The 24831-nt window shown below is 36.4% G+C and overlaps 1 protein-coding gene across 3 annotated transcripts in view; it reads right to left on the minus strand.

Moving 5' to 3' along the window:
* EIF5B (eukaryotic translation initiation factor 5B) overlaps positions 1-24831 on the minus strand; it is a 90073-nt gene that overhangs the window by 3552 nt on the left and 61690 nt on the right. For all 3 annotated transcript variants that reach the window (XM_049650180.1, XM_049650178.1, XM_049650179.1), the window contains 11 exons: positions 22149-22256; positions 21859-21969; positions 18955-19022; positions 18272-18413; positions 5431-5562; positions 4836-5018; positions 4539-4700; positions 3026-3157; positions 1675-1806; positions 1491-1567; positions 1210-1374 (listed from right to left, as the gene is read on the minus strand). In XM_049650180.1, the coding sequence (XP_049506137.1) occupies positions 1210-1374; positions 1491-1567; positions 1675-1806; positions 3026-3157; positions 4539-4700; positions 4836-5018; positions 5431-5562; positions 18272-18413; positions 18955-19022; positions 21859-21969; positions 22149-22256 (1412 nt within the window). The remainder of the gene's footprint in view (positions 1-1209; positions 1375-1490; positions 1568-1674; positions 1807-3025; positions 3158-4538; positions 4701-4835; positions 5019-5430; positions 5563-18271; positions 18414-18954; positions 19023-21858; positions 21970-22148; positions 22257-24831) is intronic.

Below are 24831 nucleotides of genomic sequence, written 5' to 3' on the forward strand. Positions count from 1 at the left end.
GCCTCCCTAAAATCCTCCAAGGGGCCTACTGAGTCCCACAACTTCTCTGACCTCATCTCCTACTGTTCTCTGCCAGATTCGATGTGGCTGCCTCCCAGTGCTGTCCTTCTGCCTGGACAACTCCTTGTGTGTCTGGGAGGCTCAAGTCATTCCCTTCAGATCTCTGCTTGAACAAGAGACCCTATGGAGGGAAGCTGTCCCCAACCACACTGCTTGTCACACTGCTCTTCTTCCTGATTTAGGCCTTCCCTGCTCTGTTCTGCTTTTCAGCACTTCACCCTACTTCTCGTGAGTTCATGGCTGTCTCTCTGAGGTGCAAGAGGAGGGAACCCGGTCAAGGTTACTGCTGCCTCCTCAATCACCTGCAGCAAAGCCACCTATACCAGGCAAGCTGTGAGGTCTGCTGGAGGAACAAGCTCTCTTCCCATGGAACACCTCACCTTATTTCATTTCCTCACCTCCGACGTTCTAATTTTGTTCCTTCCTTCCCATGTAATCCCAGATAAGGAACTCCAGCAAGATAATTTTAGCAACTGCTAATCAATAATGAGACCCAGACCTGCCAATTTAAAAATTAAAAAATAAAAGGCTACACAGAGGATTGTTAACACTGCTGGAATGCCTCAGATGGGCATTTATGGTTTATAACACATCATTTCAGGATGCTGCCTCTTCCAGATGAGCAAATGCCATGCTTCCACTGTCCACACACCTTCCCGATACAGGTATCCCCTACATTTTGAAAGGCCACACGACACCACTTTGCTTTTATAAAGACCTATGTTAGTACCTGCTTTCCCTAACCAAAAGAGGAGGATTTGTGCTTTTATGAAAAAAGGCGAAAAGGAAAAATGTTTAGCATTTGTTTTGCAGTGAACCGTTAAAGAGGCGGTGGGCACCCCAGAGTGGCCCCACCAAACTTCTTCCCAAGAACCACACTCAGCATCTCAGTATCATGCTGCCAGGGCTGTGAGCAAGGTCTGTGAGCATCTGGGCTTCATTTCGATTTTATCTGTTATCAAGATGTGTCCTAAGGTATCAGAAGGGAGTGCTCAAAAAATTTTCCATATAAATTAACAGTAATTACTTCTTCACTATATGCCAATTCGGCTTACAGAAGGTTTCACAGGAATGCTCTACTTTCAGATAGTGGGAGAAACCTGTATTTGGCAATTCGAAGACCCAAAATAAGTAAAATCACGAACTTACTTAAATTCTTCTTGTTTCTGTTTCTTGTAGTCTTGTCTATATTTCGTAAAGGCATCAAATAAATGATAAATAATTTCTGCACTAAAAATTCTAACTCCTAAACTATCAGCCATTTCTTGTGCATCCCGTTCAATTCTCACATCAAAGGCCAAAATCACTGCATACCTGAAAGGTTCAAACACATTAAAGATCATTCGATTAAACACAGAATATGTCAGGTAGGACAGGTTGAAGAAAATAGGTAATATTAAAGCCTTCACAGCAGGAGAGAAATTACTTACTGAGGATCATGTTCCAACATCACTGAAGCCTTCATGACATCTTTTTTATGGACTGGACCAATATTAATTCCTGCATACTGTACAAAGGGAGTTTCTGAGCTTAATGGCCTGTGTCAGGTAAAGGAAATAGCACTACAAACCATGACTACCACGGACTCCCGTGGAGTCAGGTAGGATTACTTACGGGCACTTCTGATGTTTTCAGAAATTCAAGTAGAGCTTCCAAAGATCCCAGTGTAGAGGCCTGGACATAGACTCCTTTTTCTTCCAACTTGATAGCATTTAGCGTCTGCTTCAACTCATGGATCAACTCATCCTTGAAAAGAAATTAGATTTGACAAGGTTGTAAATATATCTCTATCATCAGCAGCTTACAGTAAGGCTGTGTTTCTCTTTTTAATTAAATATTTACCTGAAAACATAAAAGCAAGCCTAAGAAAAAGTAACGCATAGCAGAACCTGTACTGGAATGGAGGAGATTCAGGGCCCATATCTGAAATGTGTCCCATACATCTGTCTTTAGATTACTAATGTTGAAATCTATTTAACCTCTGCTGTACTTGGCAAATAAGGTAGATGGGTGAGCTGAATGAAATGAGAATCTTTTCAAAGTTAAAAAGCATTACATAAATGTAATGTGTTGTGCTAGCCTAAAGGGTCTGCTTGACTGCCTTAAGCCTTAACTGAAATACCCTAACCTCAGCACCCTTTTCCTCAGTCACTGCTCCTTTAGGGATGAAGACATTCTCCCCAGAAATAACTACAACAGCTATGTTCATGCCATAGTTGGGACTGGCCAAAGAGGAATGTGTGCCCTGTTCTCACTGGCTCTAAGGTGGCCACTTCCTTGACGGTGGTGAACTGGTGCTGCCTGAAGAATAACAGTGGTCTCAGCGTAGTAGATGAGCCGTGTGCTCGGAACAGTGCCATCTTCTCTCTGGCAAGCGAGTACATAAACTCAAAGTTTGACTCTGTGTAACTATGCTAGACTCCAGTGGACATCTGCTCCTACAGATAGGCAAATTTTAAAATGACTTCAAGATTATCTTGAGTTCTGTCTGCATATTCTGGTATCTAAAGTTTGTTTATTTTTGAGAGAGCGTGTGGGAGGGGCAGAGAGAGAAAGTGCCAAGCAGGCTCTGCACTGTCAGCGTGGAGCCCAACGCAGGGCTCAAACCCGTGAACTGCGAGATCATGACTTGAGCCGGAATCCAGAGCTGGATGCTCAACTGACTGAGCCACCCAGGCACCCCTGCATATTCTGATCTTAAAAAACATGAACAGCTTCTAGCTTTTGTTTCATTTTTTATTTAAATAAAATGTGTACCTTAAAATTCTAGTCTATATAATATTAATGTTCATTCACAGGGCTGTGTAAACTGAAGTAATCTAAAAGCATCAACTGTTTGCTATGAGCCACCAAGTAAGGCTTCACAAAGACAAAGGTGCCCACTTCATTCATCATTACCAGCATGTGCCCTACTGACACACCAGCAGAACTCAAATAGCTTTGGAGGTTTAAAAAAGTAATTTACTTTAAGAACCGGGATTTCATCTTCTTTATAAGCCACCAGGAGGGGTAAGCCAGCCAATGTCTTCTCCAGGTCTTTTCCAAGAATCTTTACCCCCTGAGCTGCTTCTACTTCTTTATGCTTTTCATACTGGTTCTACAAAGACCAAAATATTTGTTACCACATTTATTTGAAAGTGGTTAATAGTAGAAGATGATGTGAGAGACAGTATTTTCATGACATTGGGATAGGGAAATTTTTCTTAAACATAAAAAGCAATAAACAAACATTTGTTTCATAAGATTCCACAGAAAAGGTAAAAAGACAAGTCACAGAGTAGAAGATGGTACAATACATACAAGCCACTAACAGACTAGTATCCTGACTACATAGACAAATCCCATGACTCTAATAAAGACAGACAATGCTGGAACACAGGGACATTTCACAAAGGAGTGAATTTAAATGGCTAATAAACATACAAAATAATAGCCAACCATATTTCAATCAGGCAAGTACCAAATGAAACAACAATGAGCTACCAGACGGGAAAAAATTTTAAACTCTGACAGCATCAAAGAGCTGACAAGACGTGACATAACGAAAATTCTAATATACTGCAGTTGAAAGTATAACTTGTTAGACTTACTGTGGACAACAATATGGCCTTATCCAGTAAAACTGGAGCTAAGTGTAAGTGAGGACTCAGCAATTCACTCCTAGGCATACACCCTGGAGAAACTTGCACAACTACACCAAGAGATAATACAAGAATATTCGTAGGAATGACACTGCTAGTAATAATAGAAGTTTTAAAACTGGAGATAGCCTACACTTTCCATCAACAGAAGAACAGATAAACCATAATATATTCATTCAGTAGAATACTACACAACAACAAAAATCAACAATAGCTATATGCAACAACATGGATAAATCTTAAAAGTACTTTTTGACCAAAAGAAGCCAGATACAAAGGAATGGAAAAGGACTCCACATATATAAAGTCCATACAGATTTTTGAGAACCCCACACTCACGTATTGTTTAAAAAGGATATTAATTACTATCATGGAAATGGAAGCAGTTAACTTTTAGGAATGTGGGGGACTGGGGGGAGGGGTGGGGAGAGGGGAGGGACTAACATCAGTAAGAAGCACACAGGCTTCCGGGATATCAGCAATGTTCTGATTCTTTACCTGTTTGCTTCCTAAAAATTGGTTAAACTTGTCTTCTATGCTTATGGAATTTTGTGTATTAATGTTTTGTTTCATAATAAAAAATGTTAGTAAGAGACTACTTAGCAGTGTAGAACCAAAATAATACACTTCAGTTTTCATGGAAAGCTTATTTAGGTGGTAAATAAAAACTTGCACACATCTCCACTCTGTCAGATGATCCTGTATGCGGGATTCAAAATAAGACAAGGAGCGAGAGCATATTAAGCCAACCAACTCTCGAAGTCAAGAAAGGACGTCAGCAGAACTTATACACAATGTACACATCCCCGTGTGTCAACACTTACCACCCAGGCTTACCTTCACCCGTAATTCCTTCATAGGAGGAGGTAATAGGAGGCCTCGAATCTGAGTTACAATGGGCCCTTCTACTCCAGGAACGATAATTGTATCTCCTTCCTTCAAACGCCCATTGATCAGTATCACATCTATGGTGGTGCCCATTCCTGGGAGAGCCTTAACCTAAGAGACATAATCGCAAAGGGAGTGAAATATATGCTGCACTATATTGACTGAATCTAAGAGTAGGAAACATCCCCATCCAAGGCCTCCATGTTAAAAACAAAAGGGAAAATAAACTGAAAAGCTGATCATTACCTCCATAACCTGTGCTCTTAGCTCCTCACAATGTGCAAGTCTCTTGCTCAACATGGTCTGAGTTAACTCGACAAGAAGGTAGATCAAACTTCCCATGCCATCACCAGTATGTGCAGAGGTAGGTACCAAGGACACAAAAGTACGGGGATCCTTGTTCTCATAAAACAAAGCTGCATTCAAACCCTAGAGATAGAAAAAGCAAAATCATTCCAAAAGGCCAAACTGGAAGAAGTATCCAGAACAGCATGACTGACTAGCTAATAGATAAGCAAATGACTCATCTTTCTGAAACTCCTCAAAAACACTCCAGATCATGTATAACCTGTAGGTATTAGTTGTATCACAGAAAAGTAGTGGCTTTCCCAGTCAACTTTATTTTTAAAATTTAAACATTCAGACTTTACAAAGACAGATCTTTGAAATATCAGCTTTCTAACTTAAAAAGGAATAAGGGAAAAGAATGGAGATCATTACTTGCCATTGATAGGGGAACAGAACCAGTATGAAAATGCTAGCTTTATTATAAGGACAATATAACAAAAGGAAAAATATTCTATAATATAGGCTCTTCACTAAGAAGGGAAAGTTTTCTTACCTGCTGTGCAAATTCTACAATAATAGCCTTTGCTCGCTCCTCAAATTCATCTTTTGTGTTCTTTTTCTGCTTCTTTAAAGTAGCAGCCACATCAGAGTCAGGGCTCTTTTTCCAATCATACAACCTATCAATCTGGACAAAAATTTTTCATAAGAAACATCCTGAAAACATTCAGATTGCTAAGGAACTTAATTAAGTTCCTAAATTAAAGTTCCTAAAAACTCCTAGTATATATTATACATATTCAGAAGAGTGTGAATTACTCAAATATTTTATTATACCAAAAAGCCCATACAACCTGCTTAACTGCAATCCCTTAATTTACTTTCATTTTTAAATTTTTTGTAATGTTTATTTATTTTTGAGAGAGAGAGAACATGAGTGGAGGAGGGGCAGAAAGCAAGAGGGAGACACAGAATCTGAAGCAGGCTCCAGGCTCGGAGCTGTCAACACAGCTCGAATATGGAGCTCAAACTCACAGACTGCGAGATCATAACCTGAGCTGAAGTCAGATGCTTAACTGACTGAGCCACGCAGGTGCCCCTAACTGCAGCCCTTCTTCAATTAGAAACTTCTGAGGTAACAAGCTGCCCATGAGCCTCCAAACCAGTTCATGAGAGGCTGTCATTTGTTTGCAAAAGATGAGATCCTAGAATTATCCTGACACTATTAGCATATGTTGCTGGAATTCCAAAATGGTTTTGTTTAGTAAATAAAAATAAGAAATATAGCAAATATCATCACCAGGAAAATTACAGCAAAAAAAAAAAAAAATAGTAATAATTGCATCCTATTTCAGAGAACAGTCCATTTTAATTGTTTTATTGCTCACATTAGATTTACTCTGTTAAATAAATCATGTATTTTCTTTCACTTTTCAAAAGTGTGATAAATGGGTATAGACATTAGTAGGAAAAAGAAACGAGCAAAATCCATTTCCTAAGTCTAGGGTTACAATATAAAGAAGCTTCCTCAATCTGAATGCTACAAAGGAGAAACATTAGTAAGTAGAAACAGATCCAGAAATGACAAAGTTGATATAATTAGCATACGAGATCCTTAAAACAATTATTATAAAATATGTGACTTTAAAGAAAAAATATGAAGAGCTTTAAAAAACACATAATATGAAATAAAAATTTACTAGATAAGCTTAACAGTAAATTACATATTACAAAAGAAAAGACTGAAGGCCTTGAAGATATAGCAATAAAAACTCCCAGCTGAAGCAAAGAAAAAAGAATGAAAGAAAACCTTAGTCACTCATGAAAAATCTCTGAATAACCTAATTTTTGTAAACAGATGAAGACTATAAATCCACAGATCTAAGAAAATCATTACAAAATCTCACTGATGAACCTTTAAAAGGAAAGTTCTTAAAAACAATCACAGAAAAGGATATATTATATACAAGGAAACGAAGGACTATTAGAGATAAAAGCCATAAAGCAGTAATGATGAAGGAAAAAAATATTTTTTAAACCTGGAATTCCATATTCAGAAAATTATTTGATCTAAATAATAAAAGCATAAAATATGTAAGCAGTGCTTGTAACAGTGAGCTAAACTTACCCTCAAATATTTCTATTAGATAAGAAAAAATATCTGAAATCAACAATCTAAGATTCCACCTTAAGAAGTTAGAAAGGAAGAGGACAGGAAAATCAAAGCAGAAAGAAGCAAATGATAACATTAACACTGGAAATCAATGAGATATAAAATAAAACAATAGAGAATATCAATAGAATAAAGAGCTGGTTCTCTGAAATACAAATTTCTATACTGATAAGAGACAAATAAAAAACCTAAATAACCTGTACCTGTTTAAGAGATTCTATGCAGATATGGCTTCCTAGTGAATTCCATCAAACATTTAAAAAGATTCTATCATTTCTATACAAACTCTTTCAGATCATAAAGGAGGAAATACCTTTCAACTCATCCTACAAAGCCAACATTACGCTAATATCGAAACCAGACAAAAGACAGTAAAGCAAAACTATAAAGCAAAGTCACTCATGAATACAGACACAAAAATCATCAACAAAAACTTATCAAATCAAATCAGGCAATACATGAAAAAGATAATGCATCATGACCAAGTAAGTGGGGTTTATTCTAGTAATGCAAGGCTGGTTTAACTTTTAAAAATCCAAAAGTAATCAACAAATAGTGAACAACTGAACATGCACATGTTAAAAAAAACAACTTAGACACAATACAGGCCTTCCACTCTTCACAAAAATTAACTCAGAATAATCACAGACCAAAATGTAATACATAAAACTCTAAAACTTCTGGAAGATAAAACTGGAGAAAATGTGATGACCTTGGCTATGGTGAGGACTATTTAGACACCACAACCAAAGGCATAATCCATGAAAGAAAGAATATGATAAGCTAAACTTTGTTAAAATGATAAGTTTCTGTGAAAATGAGTCTAGGGAATCAAACAAGAAGCCAGACTGGGAGAAAACATTTGCCGAAGACCCATCTGATAAAGAACCTATATCCAAAATACAGAAAGAACTCTTAAAACTCAAAAATAAGAATATAAAGAATCCAATTTAACAATGGGCGAAAGAATTTGACAACTCAGAGATGGCAAATAAGCATATGAAGAGATGTTCCACATCTTATGGAAACACAAATTAAAACAACAACGAGATACCACTACATACCTACTAGAATGACTAAAATCCAAAATTCAACATCAAATGTTGGTAAAGATGTAGCAACCCTCATTCACTGCTGGCGGGATAGCAAACCGTTACAGCTACTTGGCCAGTTTGTTCCAAAACTTAAAACTCTTACCATAACAATCCACCATCACACTCTTTGATATTCACCCAGAGAACCAGAAAACATATGTTTATACACAAAACCTGCACAAAGAGGTTCATGGCAGCTTTTATTCCTAACTGCAAAACCTGAAAGCAACCAAGATGTCCTTCAATGGGTAATGAATAAACAGTAAGTAGTGTATCCAGACAACGGAATGAATTATTAAGCAAAATAAATGATCTTAAAACTAAAAAATGAGCTACCAAGCCATGACAATACATGGAGGAAACTTTAATTCTTATTTTTAAGTGAAAGATGGCAATCTGAAAAAGCTTACTGTAAAATCCTATATGATTCCACCTATGACACTCCAGAGAAGGCAAAACTATGCAGACAGTACAAAGATCAGAGATCTTTTTGCCAGGGACTGAGAGATGGGGTGAGAAACAGGCAAAGTGGAAAGGATTTTTAAAGCAGTGAAAATAACATGATACCAAAATGTTGGATACATGTCATTATACATCTGTCCAAACCCACAGAATGTACAACACCAAGAATGAACCCTAAACTATAGACTTTGGGTGATAATGATGTGTCAATGTAAGTTCATCAATTACAACAAATGTACCACTCTGGTGTGGGAGGGAGGGTGCTGATATTGGGAGGCTATGCGTACGTGTATGTGGGAAATCTCTACCTTCCTGTCAACACTGCTATGAAATCTTAAATGGCTCTATAAAAAAAAAAAGTTTTCATAATAAAATGTTAGTAAAGCCTCCTCAAAATATCAACAGTAACTCATGTTACAGAATAAAGAGGAAAAGCCACATGAATATCTTAAGAGAAGCAGAATAAGCCATCTGACAAATTTTAACATCTCATGACTTAAACAAGAGTAACACTTTAAGCAACCTACTGCTGACATCACATGTAATGGTGAAAGATCAAGTACTTCCCCCTAAGGTAGGGCAGAAAGCAAGAAGTCTGTCATTACTTCTATTCATTGTTCCAGAAGGTCTAGTTAGTGCAGTCAGGAAGAAGAAAATTTACAGAGCACACGCATGAAGGGAAAAAGTAAAACACACCCTTTATTTGCAGATAACATAATCATATAGATGGAAAATCCCACATGATCTACAAAAGAAGCTTCTAGGCCTAATCAGTGAAATTAGTAACATCACAAGATTTAAAAATGAATACATAAAAATCAACTATATTCCTATATAAATTACAAACCCCAAAATTTTAAATGTTATTCACAACAGCATCAAAACCATGAAAATACTATGGATAAATTTAGAAAAATATGTCCAACACATGGACAATAAAGGTACAAAATATCACCAAGAAGAAATAAAAAACTAAGTAAATAAATTTAGAGATGTCATGTTCACTTATCAGAAGACTCAATTTTGATAAAATGTCAACTCTCACAGAATTTACCTACAAATTAAATACAATCCCAAACAAAATTCCAAAAGTCCTTTTGTAAAAACTAAGCAGATTCTGAACTTTATATGAAAATTCAAGAACCCTAAAATAACCAGAACAATTCTGAGAAACAAAAAGTTAAAATTACCAATACCTGCTTTCAAGACATTACTATAAATTATAATAACCAAAACAGGGTAGTAGTGGCATAAGGACAGATATACAGGTCAATGGAAGAGAAGATAAATACCAAAAAGGGACATATGTACATGGTCAATTAGTAGTCAACAAAGATTCAAAAGTAATTCAGTGGAGAACTGCTGGTCCAAGATGGCAATATATAGGGAGACACTGACCTCACCACCTCCAGGGACACACTAAAACTATACCTATTTACAGAACAATTCATCCTGAAGAAGAACGGAGAGCTAACAGCTTCTGTACAACAAAGACCATGTAGAGAATGGCAAGAGAGACAGAGACATAGAAACGAAGAGGACCCCCATCAACACTGCAAACTTCTGTGTGGAAGGATAGTACTGAAGGACTGTGAGTAGATTCATCTGCCCTGGGGTGCAGAAAAAAAGCTGTGGTTTGCGAAGACATCTAGAATATAAAGGAACCAGCTCCAGAACCCTGCCTAACAGCAGGGGAACTGCTGAAACTCTCTCCAGGTCAAGAGGAACTGTCAAGTGCCTCCACCCTGGCAGCACGGACAGGAGCAAGGTCCAGGCATTCTAGATGGCCTAACACCTCAGTCAGCCCTGAGTCCCTAGCCCACACCCGACCCAAGCCATTCCATCAAGATGGCTCCTGTGCGGTGCAGCATACCAGGACATGCCTAGCCAGCCTCACTACATGCCTCACTACAGCTGCAGCTGTCCGTCAAAGTGACACAAACACAAAGCACCCTAGAACACTCAGGCCCACACCACTGCAGCTCCAGACAACTTGCCAGGACTCCCCTGGCTCAGAGCATATTAGAACCTCCCAACCCACACCAGCTTATACTCCAGACAACTCGCCAGGGAATCTCCTTCATGGAGTGCCCAAGGCACCCCCAGTCTGTACCCACCTTGGTTCTAGCCGCCCTGCCAGGACACCCCTGTGTGCAGTGACCCAGGACAATCCTTGCCCATACCTGCCTTGGCTTTAGTCACCCTACCCTGCGTGGAGAGCCCCAGGAGCCCTAGCTCGCATCCACTTCAGATTCAGCTGTACTCAGAGTGCCTTCAATGCAGAGTGCCACAGTACTGCCCCAGCCTGTGTCCACTCAGTTTCAGCTATCCTGTCAGTGTTCTCTGCAAGGAGAGCCCCAGAATCCCCTTGGTTACACCCACTTCAGCTCTAGCTGTGATGCTAGGGTGCCCTCCATAAAGAGAGCCCTGGGACCCCCTGGCTTTCACCCATTTCAACTCCAGCTGTGCTGCCCTCTGGGTGAAGAGCCCCAGGAACACCTGGTTTGAACCCACTTCATTTCTGACTATCACACCAGGGTGGCCCTAACATGGAGAATGCTAGGATCCACAGTCCATAAACACAACAGTCCAGATAGCCACCCCAACTCACCAAGCACATTCTACACAGGAACCCACACTCAAGATCATTCCCTCTAGTTAAGGAAAAATAGCCGTTCCACCTAATCCATAGAAATAAACAGAAGAAGTAAATCAAAATGACAAAAAGAATATACTCCAAACAAAGAAAAAGATAAAACTTCAGAAAAAGAATTAAATGAAATGGAGATCAGCAGTATGCCTGATCAAGAGTTCAAAGTAATAGTAATGAAGATGCTTACTGGACTGGAGAGAACCATGAATGAAGTCAGGCAGAACTTCAAAAAAGACATATAAAATATAAAAAAGAAGGAATCAGAGTTGAAGAATAGCAGATGAAAAACACATTAAAGGGATTCGATAGATTTGAGGATGAGAAGAATGGATCAGTGATTTGGAAAGCAGGGGAATGGAAAGCACCAAAGGGGGGAAAAAAGAATTTAAAAATAATTATAGAGTAAGGGATCTGGTGGATAACAGGGTAACATCAAGCAAACAAACATTCATGTTATAAAGGCCTGATAAGGAGAAGACTTAAAAAAAAGGGGGGGGGGGGCAGAGAACTTATCCTAAGAAGTAATAGCTGAAAAACGTCCCTACCCCTGGAGAGGAAACACATTCAGATTCAGGAGGCACAGAAAGCTCCAAACGAGATGAAGCCTCACAAGGCAATCAGCTGATACTTCAGCAGAAATTTGCTGGCCAGAAAGGAGTAGAAAAGAACCACAATCAAGAACACTACCCAGCAAGATTATCATTCAGAAATGAAGGACAGCTAAAGAGTTTCCCAAACAAAAAGGAGTTCTTTGCCACTACAACAGCCTTATAAGAAATGTCAAAGAGACTTCTGTAAATGGAAAAGAAAAGGCCATGAGAGAACAAAATTATGAAAGAAAAGAAGCCTGACAAAATAAAAAAGATGCAAAATATAACAATATATATTTAATATGTAGAGGAGGTAAATAAAAATGAAGTTCTTCTAGACGATGCTCAAACATAAGTGACCATTAACAGACTGCTACATACTTGGGATGTTATATACATGAACTTCATGATAACCACAAAACCATTAATAGACACACCAAAAAAATCCAATCATGACACTAAAGAAAATCATTAATCACAAAAAAAGAGAGCAAGAGAAGAAAGGGAGAATTACAAAAACAACCAGAGAACAACTGAAAAATGGCAATAAGTACATCCTTATCAATAATTACTTTAAAGGTAAATGGTCTGAATGTTCCGATCAAAAAACATAGGGTGACAGAATGGTTAAGAAAACAGAACCATTTGGGGCACCTACGTGGCTCAGTCAGTTAAGCGTTCAAACTCTTGATCTTGGCTCAGGTCATCATGATCTCACAGTTCATGGAGTTCGAGCCCCACATGGGGCTCTGTGCTGATGGCACAGAGCCTGCTTAGGATTCTGTCTCTCCTTCTCTCTGCCCCTCCCCTGCCTGTGGAGTGCTTGCTCTATCTCTCAAAATATATAACTAAGCTTAAAAAAAAAAAAAGAAAGAAAGAAAATAGAACCATTTGCTGCCTACACTTCAGCCCTGAACATATACAGAGTAAAAGAAAAGGGATAGAAAAAGCTATTCCACGTACATGAAAGTAGAAAGAAAACAATAGCCAGGGCAGCAATGCTAATATCAGACAAGAGACTTTAAAGCAAAGACTATGACAAGAGACAAAGAAGGACACTACAGAATAATGAAGAAATCAATCCAACAAGAAGATACCACAATTGTAAATATTTATGCACCTAAATAAATAAAGCAATTATTAACAGATGTAAAAGGAGAAACTGCAAGTAATACAAGAATAGTAGGGGGCTTTAATACCCCACTTACCTGAATGGACAGATCATCCAGGTACAAAATCAATAAAGAAACAGTATCTCTGAATGACACATTTGACTAAATGGACTTAACGGACATGTACAGTACATGCCATGCACACACAAAAGAATACATTCTTTTCAAGTGCACATGGAACATTCTTCAGGAAAGATCATGTTAGGCCACAAAATAAGTTTCAATAAATTTAAGAAGACTGAAATAATATCAATCTTTTAGAATCACAACAGTATAAAAATATAAATCAATTACATTTTTCTAGAAAAAAGAAAAAAAACTGAAAACAAACATACATGTGGAAGCTAAACAACATGGTACTAAACAACCAGTAGGTCAACGAAGACATCAAAGAGGAAACTTTAAACATAACTTGACAAGGGGCACCTGCGTGGCTCAGATGGTTCACTGCCCAACTTTGGCTCAGGTCATGATCTTGCTGGTTCAGAGTTCGAGTCCTGCCTGGAGCCTATTTCAGATTCTGTGTCTCCCTCCCTCTCTCTCTGCCCCTCCCCAGCTTGTGCTCTGTCTCTCTCTCAAAAATAACATTCAAAAAACTTTTTTTTAATTAAAAAAAAATATCTTGAGACAAATGAAAACAAAAACACAACAGTCCAATATCTTTGTGATAACAGTGAAAGCAGTTCTAAGAGGAAAATTCATAGCAATACAGGCATATCTCAAGAAGCAGAAAAATCTCTGATGGGTACTGAGGAGGGCATCTTTTGGGATGAGCACTGGGTGTTGTATGGAAACCAATTTGACAATAAATTTCAAAACAAGAAGTAGAAAAACCTCAAGTAACCAATCTAACCTTATACCTAAAAATGGAAAAACAAAAACAAAAAAAGCCCCAAGTTAGTAGAAGGAAGGAAATAATAAACATCAGAGAAGAAGTGAATGAAAGAGACTATAAAAAAAAATAGGAAAAGTCAATGAAACCAACAGCTCATTTTTTGAAACGAAAAACAAAATTAATAAACCTTTAGCTAGACTCATTGACAAAAAAGACTCAAAATCAGAAATTAAAGAGAAGTAACTGACACCACAGAAATACAAAAGACTATGAGTTTATTACAAAAAAATTATATGCCAACAACTTTGACAACTTAGAAGAAATAATAATGGAAAACATACAGTCTTCTAAGACAGAATCAGGAGGAAACAGAAACTCTAAACAGACCAATTACTAGTAACAAAATTGAACCAATAATGAAAACAGTCCCAATAAACAAAAGTCTAGGACTTCTGAAACCAAATGGCTTCAAAGGTGAATTCTACCTAACATTTAAAAAACGGTTAATAGCTATTCTGCTCAAACTATTTCAGAAAATAGAAGAGGAAGGAAAATTTGCAAATACATTCTATGATGCTAGGATTACCCCAATTCCAAAACCAGACAAAGACATTACAAAAAAAGAAAACTGCATGCCAATGTCTAATGAACACAGATGAAAAAATCCTCAAAATATGAGCAAGTCGAATTCAACAATACACTGAAAAGGATCATTCACCACAACCAAGTGGGATTTATTCTAGGGATGCAAAGATGGTTCAATATCCACAAATCAATCAAGCTGATACACCACATTAACAAAATGAAGGACAAAAATCATAAGATCATCTCAACAGATTCAGAAAAGGCATCTGACAAAAGCCAATATCCATTCATGATAAAAACTCAACAAAGTGGGTTTAGAGGGAACATACTGCAACATAATGAAGGCCATATACGACAAACCTTCAGCTAACATCATATTCAGTGGTGAAAAACAGAACTTTTCTTCTTAGATCAGGAACAGGGCAAGAATGTCTGCTTTTGCCACTTTTATTCAATATAGCATGGGAAGTCTCAGCAGTAGCAATCAGACAACAAAAGGCATCCAAATTGGTTAGGAAGAGGTAAAAGTGTCACTATCAGTACATGACAGGATAATACATACAGAAACCCCTAAAGATTCCACCAAAAAATTATTAAACTACATTATTTCAATAAAGTTGGAGGATACAAAATTAATATGCAAAAATCTCTTGCATTTCTATACACTAATAATGAAGTAGGAGAAAGGCAAGTTAAGAAAACCATTCCATTTACAGTTGTACCAGAAAGAATAAAATACCTAGGAACAAATTTAACCAAAACTGTGAAAAATCTGTACTCTGAAAACTCAGAGACACTGATATAAGAAATGGAAAATGACACAAATAGAAAGAAAGACCACACTCATGGACTGGAAGAATACTGTTAAAACATCCATCCTACCCAAAGCAACCTACAGATTCAATGCAGTCCCAATCAAAATACCAAAAGCATTTTTCACAGAACTTTAACAAATAATCCTAAAATCTGTACAGAATCACAAAAGACTCTAAACAGCCAAAGCAATCTTGAAAAAAAATAACAAAGCTGGAAATAACACAATCCCAGATTTCAAGCTATAGTACAACACTAAAGTAATGAAAACAGAATGGTACTGGCACAAAAACAGACACATAGATCATTGGAACAGAACAGAACTCTGAAATAAACCAATGCTTTAGGGTCAATCTGTTACAAAGGAGAAAGGAATATACAATGGGGAAAAGTAGTCTTTTCAACAAATGATGCTGGGAAAACTGGACAGCTATGAAACAATAAAACTGGACCACTTTCTAACACCATACACAAAAATAAACTTAAAATGTATTAAAGACTGAAAGGTAAGACCTAAAACCACAAAACTAGAAGAGAACAAAGGCAGTAATTTCCCTGATATCAGCTGTAGCAGCATTTTTCTATGTCTCCAAAGACAAGGGAAACAAAAATAAAAATAAGCTATTGAGACTACACCAAAATGAAAACCTTTTGTACAGTGAGGGAAAATTTCAACAAACAGAAAGGCAACCTATGGAATGAGAGAAGGTATTTGCAAATGATATAGCCCACAGAGTTAACATCAAACATAAAGACCATCTACCGTGCTATACCTCCAAACACATATGATCCAAATTTAAAAAAGGGTAGAAAACCTAAATAAACATTTTTCCATCCATAAGACATCCAGATGGTCAAGAGACACCTGAAAAGATGCTCACCATCATTAATCATCAGGGAAACACAAACAAAACCACAATGAGATATCACCTTATTACAGAGTTAGAATGGCTAGTATCAAAAAGACAATAAATAACTAGTGTCAGTGAGGATGTGTAGAAAAGGGAGTCCTCCTACACTGTTGGTGGCAATGTAAATTGGAGCAACCAATGTGGAAAACAGTATGGAGTTTCCTCAAAAAATTAAAAATATAAATACCATTACAATCCAGCAATTCCACTACTGGGTGTTTACCCAAAGAAAATGAAAACCCTAATATGAAAACAGAGGCACCCCATGTTTGCTGCAGTATTTACAATATCCGAGATATGGAAGCAACCTAAGTGTTCAATGACAGTTAAATGGATAAAGATGTGGTATGTACATGTACACACACACACACACACACACACACACACACACACACACACTACACACACAATGGAGTATTACTCAGCTATAAAAATGAATGACATCTTGCCATTTACAACGTGGACAGACCCAGAGGATATTATGCTAAGGGAAATAAGCCTAACAGAGAAAGACAAATACCATATGATTTCTTATATGTGTAATCTAAAAAGAAGAAGAAAAAAAAAAAAACAAGCAAACAACCAAAAAGTAGGAACAGACCCATAAACATAACAATGCGATTGTCAGAGGCTGGAGGTGGAGAGGCATGGGTAAAATGGGTAAAATGGGTAAAGGGGAGTAAGAGGTATAGGACTCCAGTTACAGAATGTATAAATCACAAGAATGAACGATACAGCATAGGAATATAGTTGATGCTACTATAATAATAGAATATACAGTGACAGTAGCTACATTTGTCAGCACAGCAAAATAATGTAGAATATAGTAATCACTATGTTGTACACCTGAAACTAATGTAACCTTGTGTCAACTATACATCATTATAAAAAGAAATCAAAAAAGAAAGTATAATCTTTCCAACAAAAGGTTTTGAACTGGATATTCGTAGAAAAAAGTGTACCCTGATCCTTAAATTATACTATACACAAAAATTAACTAAAAATAATCACAGACCTAAATGTTATCTATCTAGAAACACTTAAAAATTTTCTTCATAAACTTGGGGTGGTTAAAGATTACTTACAGAGAACATAAGAAACACAAATTATAAAGAATTCCCACACATCAGACTTCACCAAAATTAGAAACTTTTGCTTTTCAAAACACATCATCACGAAAATGAAAAACCAAGTCCTAGACTACAAGAACATACCGGCAATATGCATAACTGACAAAAGACTTATATCAACAATGAAGAACTCTAAAAATTCCACAAGACAACAATCTAATAAAAAATGAATCAAGATTTTAAAATAGTTACTTCACAAAGAGAGAGATGGCAAATAAATACATGAAAAGATTCCTGATGCCATTAGTCATGACAGAAATGCAAATGAAACCATAATAATTTAGCATTATACACTTACTACAACAGCTGTAGGTAGAACAAATGTTGGCAAGAATTTGCAGAACTGAAATCCTAAAATATAAAGTGGTATGATCTCTTTGGGAAAATGTCATTTTCTAATTAAGTGAAACATATAAATACAGCAGTTCTCTTTTTAAATAGTTACCCAAAAGAAATTTCAACCCAAAGACCTGTGGAAATGTTCATAGCTGCTTCCTTAATAAGCTAGAAGTGGAATCAATGCAAATATTCTTCAATTTGTAAGTTGGATGAAGTGTGGTATTATTCAGATGATGAAATATTACTCATCAATGAAAAGGAACCACTAATGGTATATGCAACATGGATAAATGCAAAATAACAAGTGTGTGGAAAATGCCAGACTCAAAAGATTACACACTGTGTAATTCCATTAATATGAAATAGTCTGTTTTATAGACTGATCTGATGGGAGGATCAGTGTTTGGGCTTGACAAAGGGGGTAGGCTTACTGTAACAGAATACGAGGGAACATTCTGGGAATATGGAGATGGTCTATGTTCTGATGGTAGTGGTTTTATACGTGTGTATAAATCTGTCAAAATACATTTAACTTGGCATGAGTACATATTCTTATATGAAAGTTATACTATGGCACATTTGTTTAATCACAAAAATTTAAGAACCATGTCTTCACATTTAATTTTTCAGGGGAGCTTACCTTATTGAGTGCAACAATGAAGGGACATTTTTTAGATTTCAGAAGGTTAATAGATTCAATTGTTTGGGGCTCCAAACCATGCATAATATCAACGACTAAAATAGCAATATCACAAAGAGAGCTTCCTCTGTTTCTTAGATTACTGTTGAAAAGAGGGGAAAAGATGAATAAGTAGAAATCTTAAAATTACTATTTTGCTTAAACAAATTTTTAATTTCTTTGTAAAACCTACAGAAAAAAAAAAAAAAAAATGAAGCGCATGCATTAACATTCAAGTGCCATTAGCCCTTAACTTGTCAAATGCTTATCTGACACAGTGAATTGACATCAGCTGGAATGAGTTAGTTCCAGAAGTTACTTCAATATTTCTGCAAATTGTACTGGCCAAGTTTTTTGCGCTAAGGAATATGGCCAAGAGGCAACAGGATAAATTCCACCTATAATGGGTTTCACAGGAGACAGACCAAGTATGTATTAGGATTTGGTCTTTCAAAGTATAAAAGATCTCTACAAAATACAAGTATCCAAATAAAGTACTGCATATTCAGTAAGGCACAGATAAGGATCAACAGTGGGACCACATATCTTAAAATACAACCCAAAAATTGATTAATCAGACGTTATGACTCACTGAACTTTTAGACTTAATCGTTTCAAGCAGTTTGGTTTCAAGTTGCTCTTACCTGAAAGACTCATGCCCGGGAGTATCAATAATCAGCATCCCTGGAATTCGTACATTCTCTCTATCAAACTAGAAAAGGTGAAGAAAAGCGGAGAGCTTAAGGAAGCCAAACTTTATAAAGTTTCTTATAAAAACAATTAGGGGCGCCTGGGTGGCTCCGTCAGTTAAGCGTCCGACTTCAGCTCAGGTCACGATCTCGCGGTCTGTGAGTTCGAGCCCCGCGTCAGGCTCTGGGCTGATGGCTCAGAGCCTGGAGCCTGCTTCCGATTCTGTGTCTCCCTCTCTCTCTGCCCCCCCCACCCCCCGTTCATGCTCTGTCTCTCTCTGTCCCAAAAAAAAATAAACATTAAAAAAAAAAAAAAATTAAAAAAAAATAAAAAAATAAAAAAAATAAAAACAATTATTCTGCCATGAAAACTTAAAAATATCATCACTTCCTTTTCTAAAAAATGGTTTTAAAACAGTGAGTCAAGCAGCAAAGCACAACAGTATTTTCATTAATATCAAAAGGAGTTTTCCAAGTAAAAAAATGAAATAAGAAAACATTCTCTTTGTTAAGGTCATAAAAATTTTTGAGATTATCAGTAAGTAATAAATGACAGCAGTCATCTTAGAGTGACTATCTATAAAAAGGTGACATGCAAGAAGAGGTTCTCGCTGTTTGAAAAATGTATCTGTTCCAACTTTAAAGCAATTCTAAGCTTTGAAAAATATCCTAAAATACATTTTAAAGAAAATTTACCTCATCAACCTGAAATATCTTTAAGAAAGACTTCATATGCTGCTTTATTTAAATAACATCATAACATCATAAACACTTAATTTTCTGGACAAAAGTTCATTAATGAATGGAAAAAAATTACAACATGCCTGATATGCACATTCTCCTTTAACCTAAAGTGTGGCACTGACCAACAAATCTCTCTCTCACACACACAAAACTTTTACTTGTTTATCTATACTTTTTGTCAATCTTCAAATGATTTTTCAAAATCTTATCTCCTGTTCTATGTCAAAATGATTCATCATGTAAAACCTCATATTTGCATACTGGTGATTTTAAATCAACATTCACTGGGCACCATAATTATTTCTATTTTGTATTTCTGGAATACAAAAAATAGAATTGTCATATAAAAGTTATCCTGAGAACTTTAATATACGTCTAATAAAAATCGTGCTCTTTAACTGTGTTCTAAAATAAAACCAGATTTCAAGTTCTGGCAACTAGTGGAATGAGCTGTAGAAAAATCCCCAATGACTAACATAGAAATACCAGATAAATTACAACCAAGATAAATTCTAAATTATGAATTTAAAAAACTATAATTCAAGAAAATGGTGCTCAAATATTTTAAACTACATACTGAGATGGAACTGGAAAATTTCCACATAACTGGAAAACTGACCTGGAACAATCAACACCAAGATGCAGAAAGGCCACATTACTTATAAAAAGATGAAAACCAGCTTATGATCAAACTTGAAAGGCAATAATTTATGTGAGAAGAAACCAGCGTAACATTTAAGATATTTAAGGAAAGAAAATGAGAATCAAATATTTTATATGGAGCCAACTGACTTTCCAGGATGAAGGCCACAAAGTATGCAATATTCAAAAATTCAAAGAATATTATTCCCATTATTCCTTCCTTAGGAATCTACCAGAAAACAAGCTTCATAAAACATAATCTCAACCAAACCTCCCTTCCTCAAACTGGAGACAAATTTGTAGACCCTTTCTATATACTAAACTAAGACACAATAAGGAGTAAAGACACATTAGCATGTAATAATTTATCATGTGTGTCATTTATCAATTTTATTACTTCTCAGTTCCAAATTTACCCTTTTTCACCTGCTCTAGGATAATGGAATTACGGATTCTTTCTTTTTTTTTTTTTATAAGGCCCAGTTCCAAGACTGGAGCATGGTATGTAGATGAGCCTAGAAGATTCTGCTACACCAAACAGCATGGATGCAACCAAACACTACTAAAAGCGAACCAAAAAGACTCAGTAGCCAATCAGTAGATGAAGATGAGACTATCTCACCGCAAGAATAAATTAATTAAAACACAGTAAATATGTTTCAATCCATGAGTTTACAGCAATACAAAACCGAACAAAATTAGTCACTCTTTATTTTAAAAGTTAGTAAATAAGGTAAAGGATTAGGCATTTATTCTGCCTTCACGATACACATTATCCTGAGTAACCAAACAGCAAACCAGGCAGTTTTCTAAAGAAGTAATCCAATAAAAAAACACAATAATAGGCTTAGAATAGGAACATTTTGCAACCTCTAACACATTAAAGGTAGAGATTACTTTAAAAGTTCCTCCTGAGTAGAAGAGTGTTTTGATTGGAAAGGGACATAAGAGAGGTCTTCTGAGGTAATTGCCAAGGTTCTATCTCCTAACATGGATTACACTAAGGTTTTGCTTTATAATGATTCATTAAGTTTTTACCTTAATCTTATGTGATTTTCTTTATTGTGTTATATTTTGGATAAATAAGCTGAATATCTCCAAAGTAGAGAATATAAGGGAGATAAAGAAAATACAATCAATTTGATAGAAGCTAAAAAGGGTGTGGGAGGAAACAGTTTTTAAACATGGAGATCTATGGTGAAAGTGTTAAAACATGTAGGCGAAACATACTCTAACTTCAAAATAGTGATTGCCTCTGGGAGCAAGAGGAAAGGAAATGAAACTTGAGGGCTCCTATTCATCTAATGTTTTCTTTTGGGGGTGAAAAAAAAGATCTGAAGCAAAACAGAGCAAAGTGGCACAAATGTTAATTATAAATAGTGAGCACGTGGGTCTTTATACTAACCTTTTTTCCTATATTTGAATTTTTGTTAGAGACTGAAACATGCAAAATACATTTACATTTGTACTTACATTTTTAATCATCTTAGTCTGTTCATTAATAGCTTCAAGGGGAACATTGGTGGCCCCAATTTGTTGCGTAATGCCACCTGCTTCACCATCTTGTACATGTGTGTGACGAAGCTGGGATAAGATAGCAGATTCAGATTTGTATTTCAACATATAAAAAGAAGCAAAAGCAGTAAGAAGGTAGCAACCTATTTAACAGAACTGCCTATATGTGCTATGGTTTCTATTAGCTTTTTATAAGATATCATTCACTTACTTAAGAAGTTGTATCAAAGCTAACAATATTTTCTTACTTTATCTAGAATTTTTGTCTTCCCTGTATCCACATGTCCAAGTACACAAATAACAGGAGCTCTTAGCTTTTCTGTATTTACATTTTTACTGTGTTCAAGTCGCCGTTTCTAGGAATGAAAAAAAAAAATCACAAAATTATTTCAAACCTTGACTGCCATCATCCTTTAAATTATGTTGCCTTAGCAAGAGAATGCCAGAACCTTCATCCAAGGTTCTCTGCTGATTTAACTACATGTAACTGCACTTTACAATGTAAACTTTACAATCTAATTCCCTTTACAGTACCTTTGGACAAAGGGAAACCTGCTAAAATAGATTTCAGAGCAACATTATTAAATTAAGAGTAAAAATCATGTAAAATTTTGGCTCCAACTTTCTGAACACTATTGTACATTGCTTATTTAATGGAATATAAGAAATTGATCTTCTATCATACTTAGTATACAGTACAACCTCTAACTTATGTGGGGATTTATATAAAAGGAGGTATATATACTCTTGCATTCAAACAATTTCATTAGAACTTCAAAACTATAAAATAAAATATTTCAAAGCAATTTATTTGAAAACTTTGATAGTGTACAAACGCTATAAAACCTTTCAATTGAGGGGCACCTGGGTGGCTTAGTCAGTTAAGCGTCTCTTGACTTCAGCTCTGGTTTATTAATTTGAGCTCCACATCAAGCTCTGTGCTAAAAGCCTGGAGCCTGCATGGGAATCTGTTTCCCTCACTCTCTCCCACTTGCATGTGTGCACTCTCTGTCTCTCAAAATAAGTTAAAATAAACTTTACCGAAAAAACTTTCAATTAAGAGAGGGTATATTTAATCCTCAGCCTAAGATGTCTAATGACATTTCCTACCTTAAGATACCACTCATCAAGCCTGAGAGGCATGTCCTTGGATCATGTGTTTCTCTTGTAGCATATACCTAGCTACTTCAGCTGAAAACCAAACAAAAACACACATGCCAGCAGCTCCTTGAAAGGCCAACTTTTTGAGTATAGTAAACTGGGCATTTAAAGGAGATAAGACTTCTAACAAAATTTTGATGTGATTTATAAAACTATTTTCCATCTAAAAACCATTTTTGTAAAAATTACTTTCTACCACTAGACACTGGATCTTTCTACAGAAAATGGAATGAAAAAACATTTTGGAATGTCAAAAGTCAGATATATTTACTAACAAGGAGTCATACATAAGAACCTTACACTCTGTAAGACTCAAATATAGACATCATGACCTTAGTTAGGATCTGAAATGGTTGAAAATTTGCCTTTTCTCCCACACTTGGTGTAGCATTACAATTTTCTGGAAGGCAATGTAGTTTAGACTTTAACTCAGAAATTCTACCTGAAAGTATCTGTCCTGAAACAATGACATAAGCATACAGAAATGCCTATGTACAACCGTGTTTGTTCACTGCAGTATTGTTTTAGAACAGCAAAAATTAGTAACCACTTAATCATCTGTAGTTGGGGGTTTCTTAATGAATATTTCCTCAAACCCAAGGCTGAAACCTAGTGGTTGCATAGAATCATTTAGAGACTCCTTCCACAATGGAGATTCTTATCCAAAAGTCTGCTATGGATTTTAGAAAGTTATATGTGGCGAGGTTTTGGAATCATGAAATGTTATGGACTGAAGTGCATCTCTCCCAAATTTATACACTGAATTCTTAACTCCTAATGTGACTATATTTGGAGATGGGGCTTTTAACGAGGCAATTAAAGTTACATGAACTCATATGGGTGGGGCCGTAATCCAATAGGACAAGTGTCCTTAAGAGGAGAAGTTTAAAAAAAAAAAAAAAAATCTCTCTTTGAGCCTGCACAGGGTAAAGGTCATATGAGGACTCAGTGAGAAGACAGGCATCTGCTAACCAGAGAGAGCCCTCACCAGAAAACCACCGTCTGACTCTTTAATCTTGAACTTTTAGCCTTAAAAGCTATCAGAAAATAAATTTCTGTTGTTTAAGGCACCCAGTCTGAGAAATTTTGTTCTGGCAGCTCAAACAGACTAATTAGGATCTTTCCATAAGATGGAGTACAATTTGTAGCAGTAAAGGTACTGAGGCAGGACTTCTTCAATGATGAAATGAATGGCTCAGCAAATCCTCTCCCCCAAAAGGAAACAAAACTGAGCAAAATAACCAAAACAACCACAACTGAAAGACTCTAGAAACCAACCAAAGGCAACATAACAAACTGAGAAAACATTAATTCAAGAAAATCTATTGCCCACCTGTGAGAGTAACAGAAGCCTATGAAGTTTTAGACTAGACTTGTTCCATCATACTCCCCACACTCCCACAGCTCCATGGGGTGAAGAGGTATGAGATAGAGGAGCAGGGGGTTTCATACCTGAAAGCACTGTCTAAAACAGGAGAGATGTCAATGGCAAAAAAAGAGAAAAGGCTAAAATCGCAACTAGACTAAGGTCTCAATAGTGGTGGGGCAAGCAATAACCTGGAAGGATCAATCAGAAATTTAACAGAGGAGTATATGGAACAAGACAGCCAAAGTAGGCACTGCTAAGATCCTATCTATCACTGGTACTCTAGAAAGCTGTGTTCCTACAGAGGGCTGTCAGAAGAAACCAGACAGGTCCTTAGTAAATTACTCATTACCGGCTCAACAAGAGGCTTACAAATGCATAAAGAGTGGACTAGTAAACTGCCA

Source organism: Panthera uncia, assembly GCF_023721935.1.
Source record: "Panthera uncia isolate 11264 chromosome A3 unlocalized genomic scaffold, Puncia_PCG_1.0 HiC_scaffold_11, whole genome shotgun sequence".
Taxonomy (NCBI): Eukaryota; Metazoa; Chordata; class Mammalia; order Carnivora; family Felidae; genus Panthera; species Panthera uncia.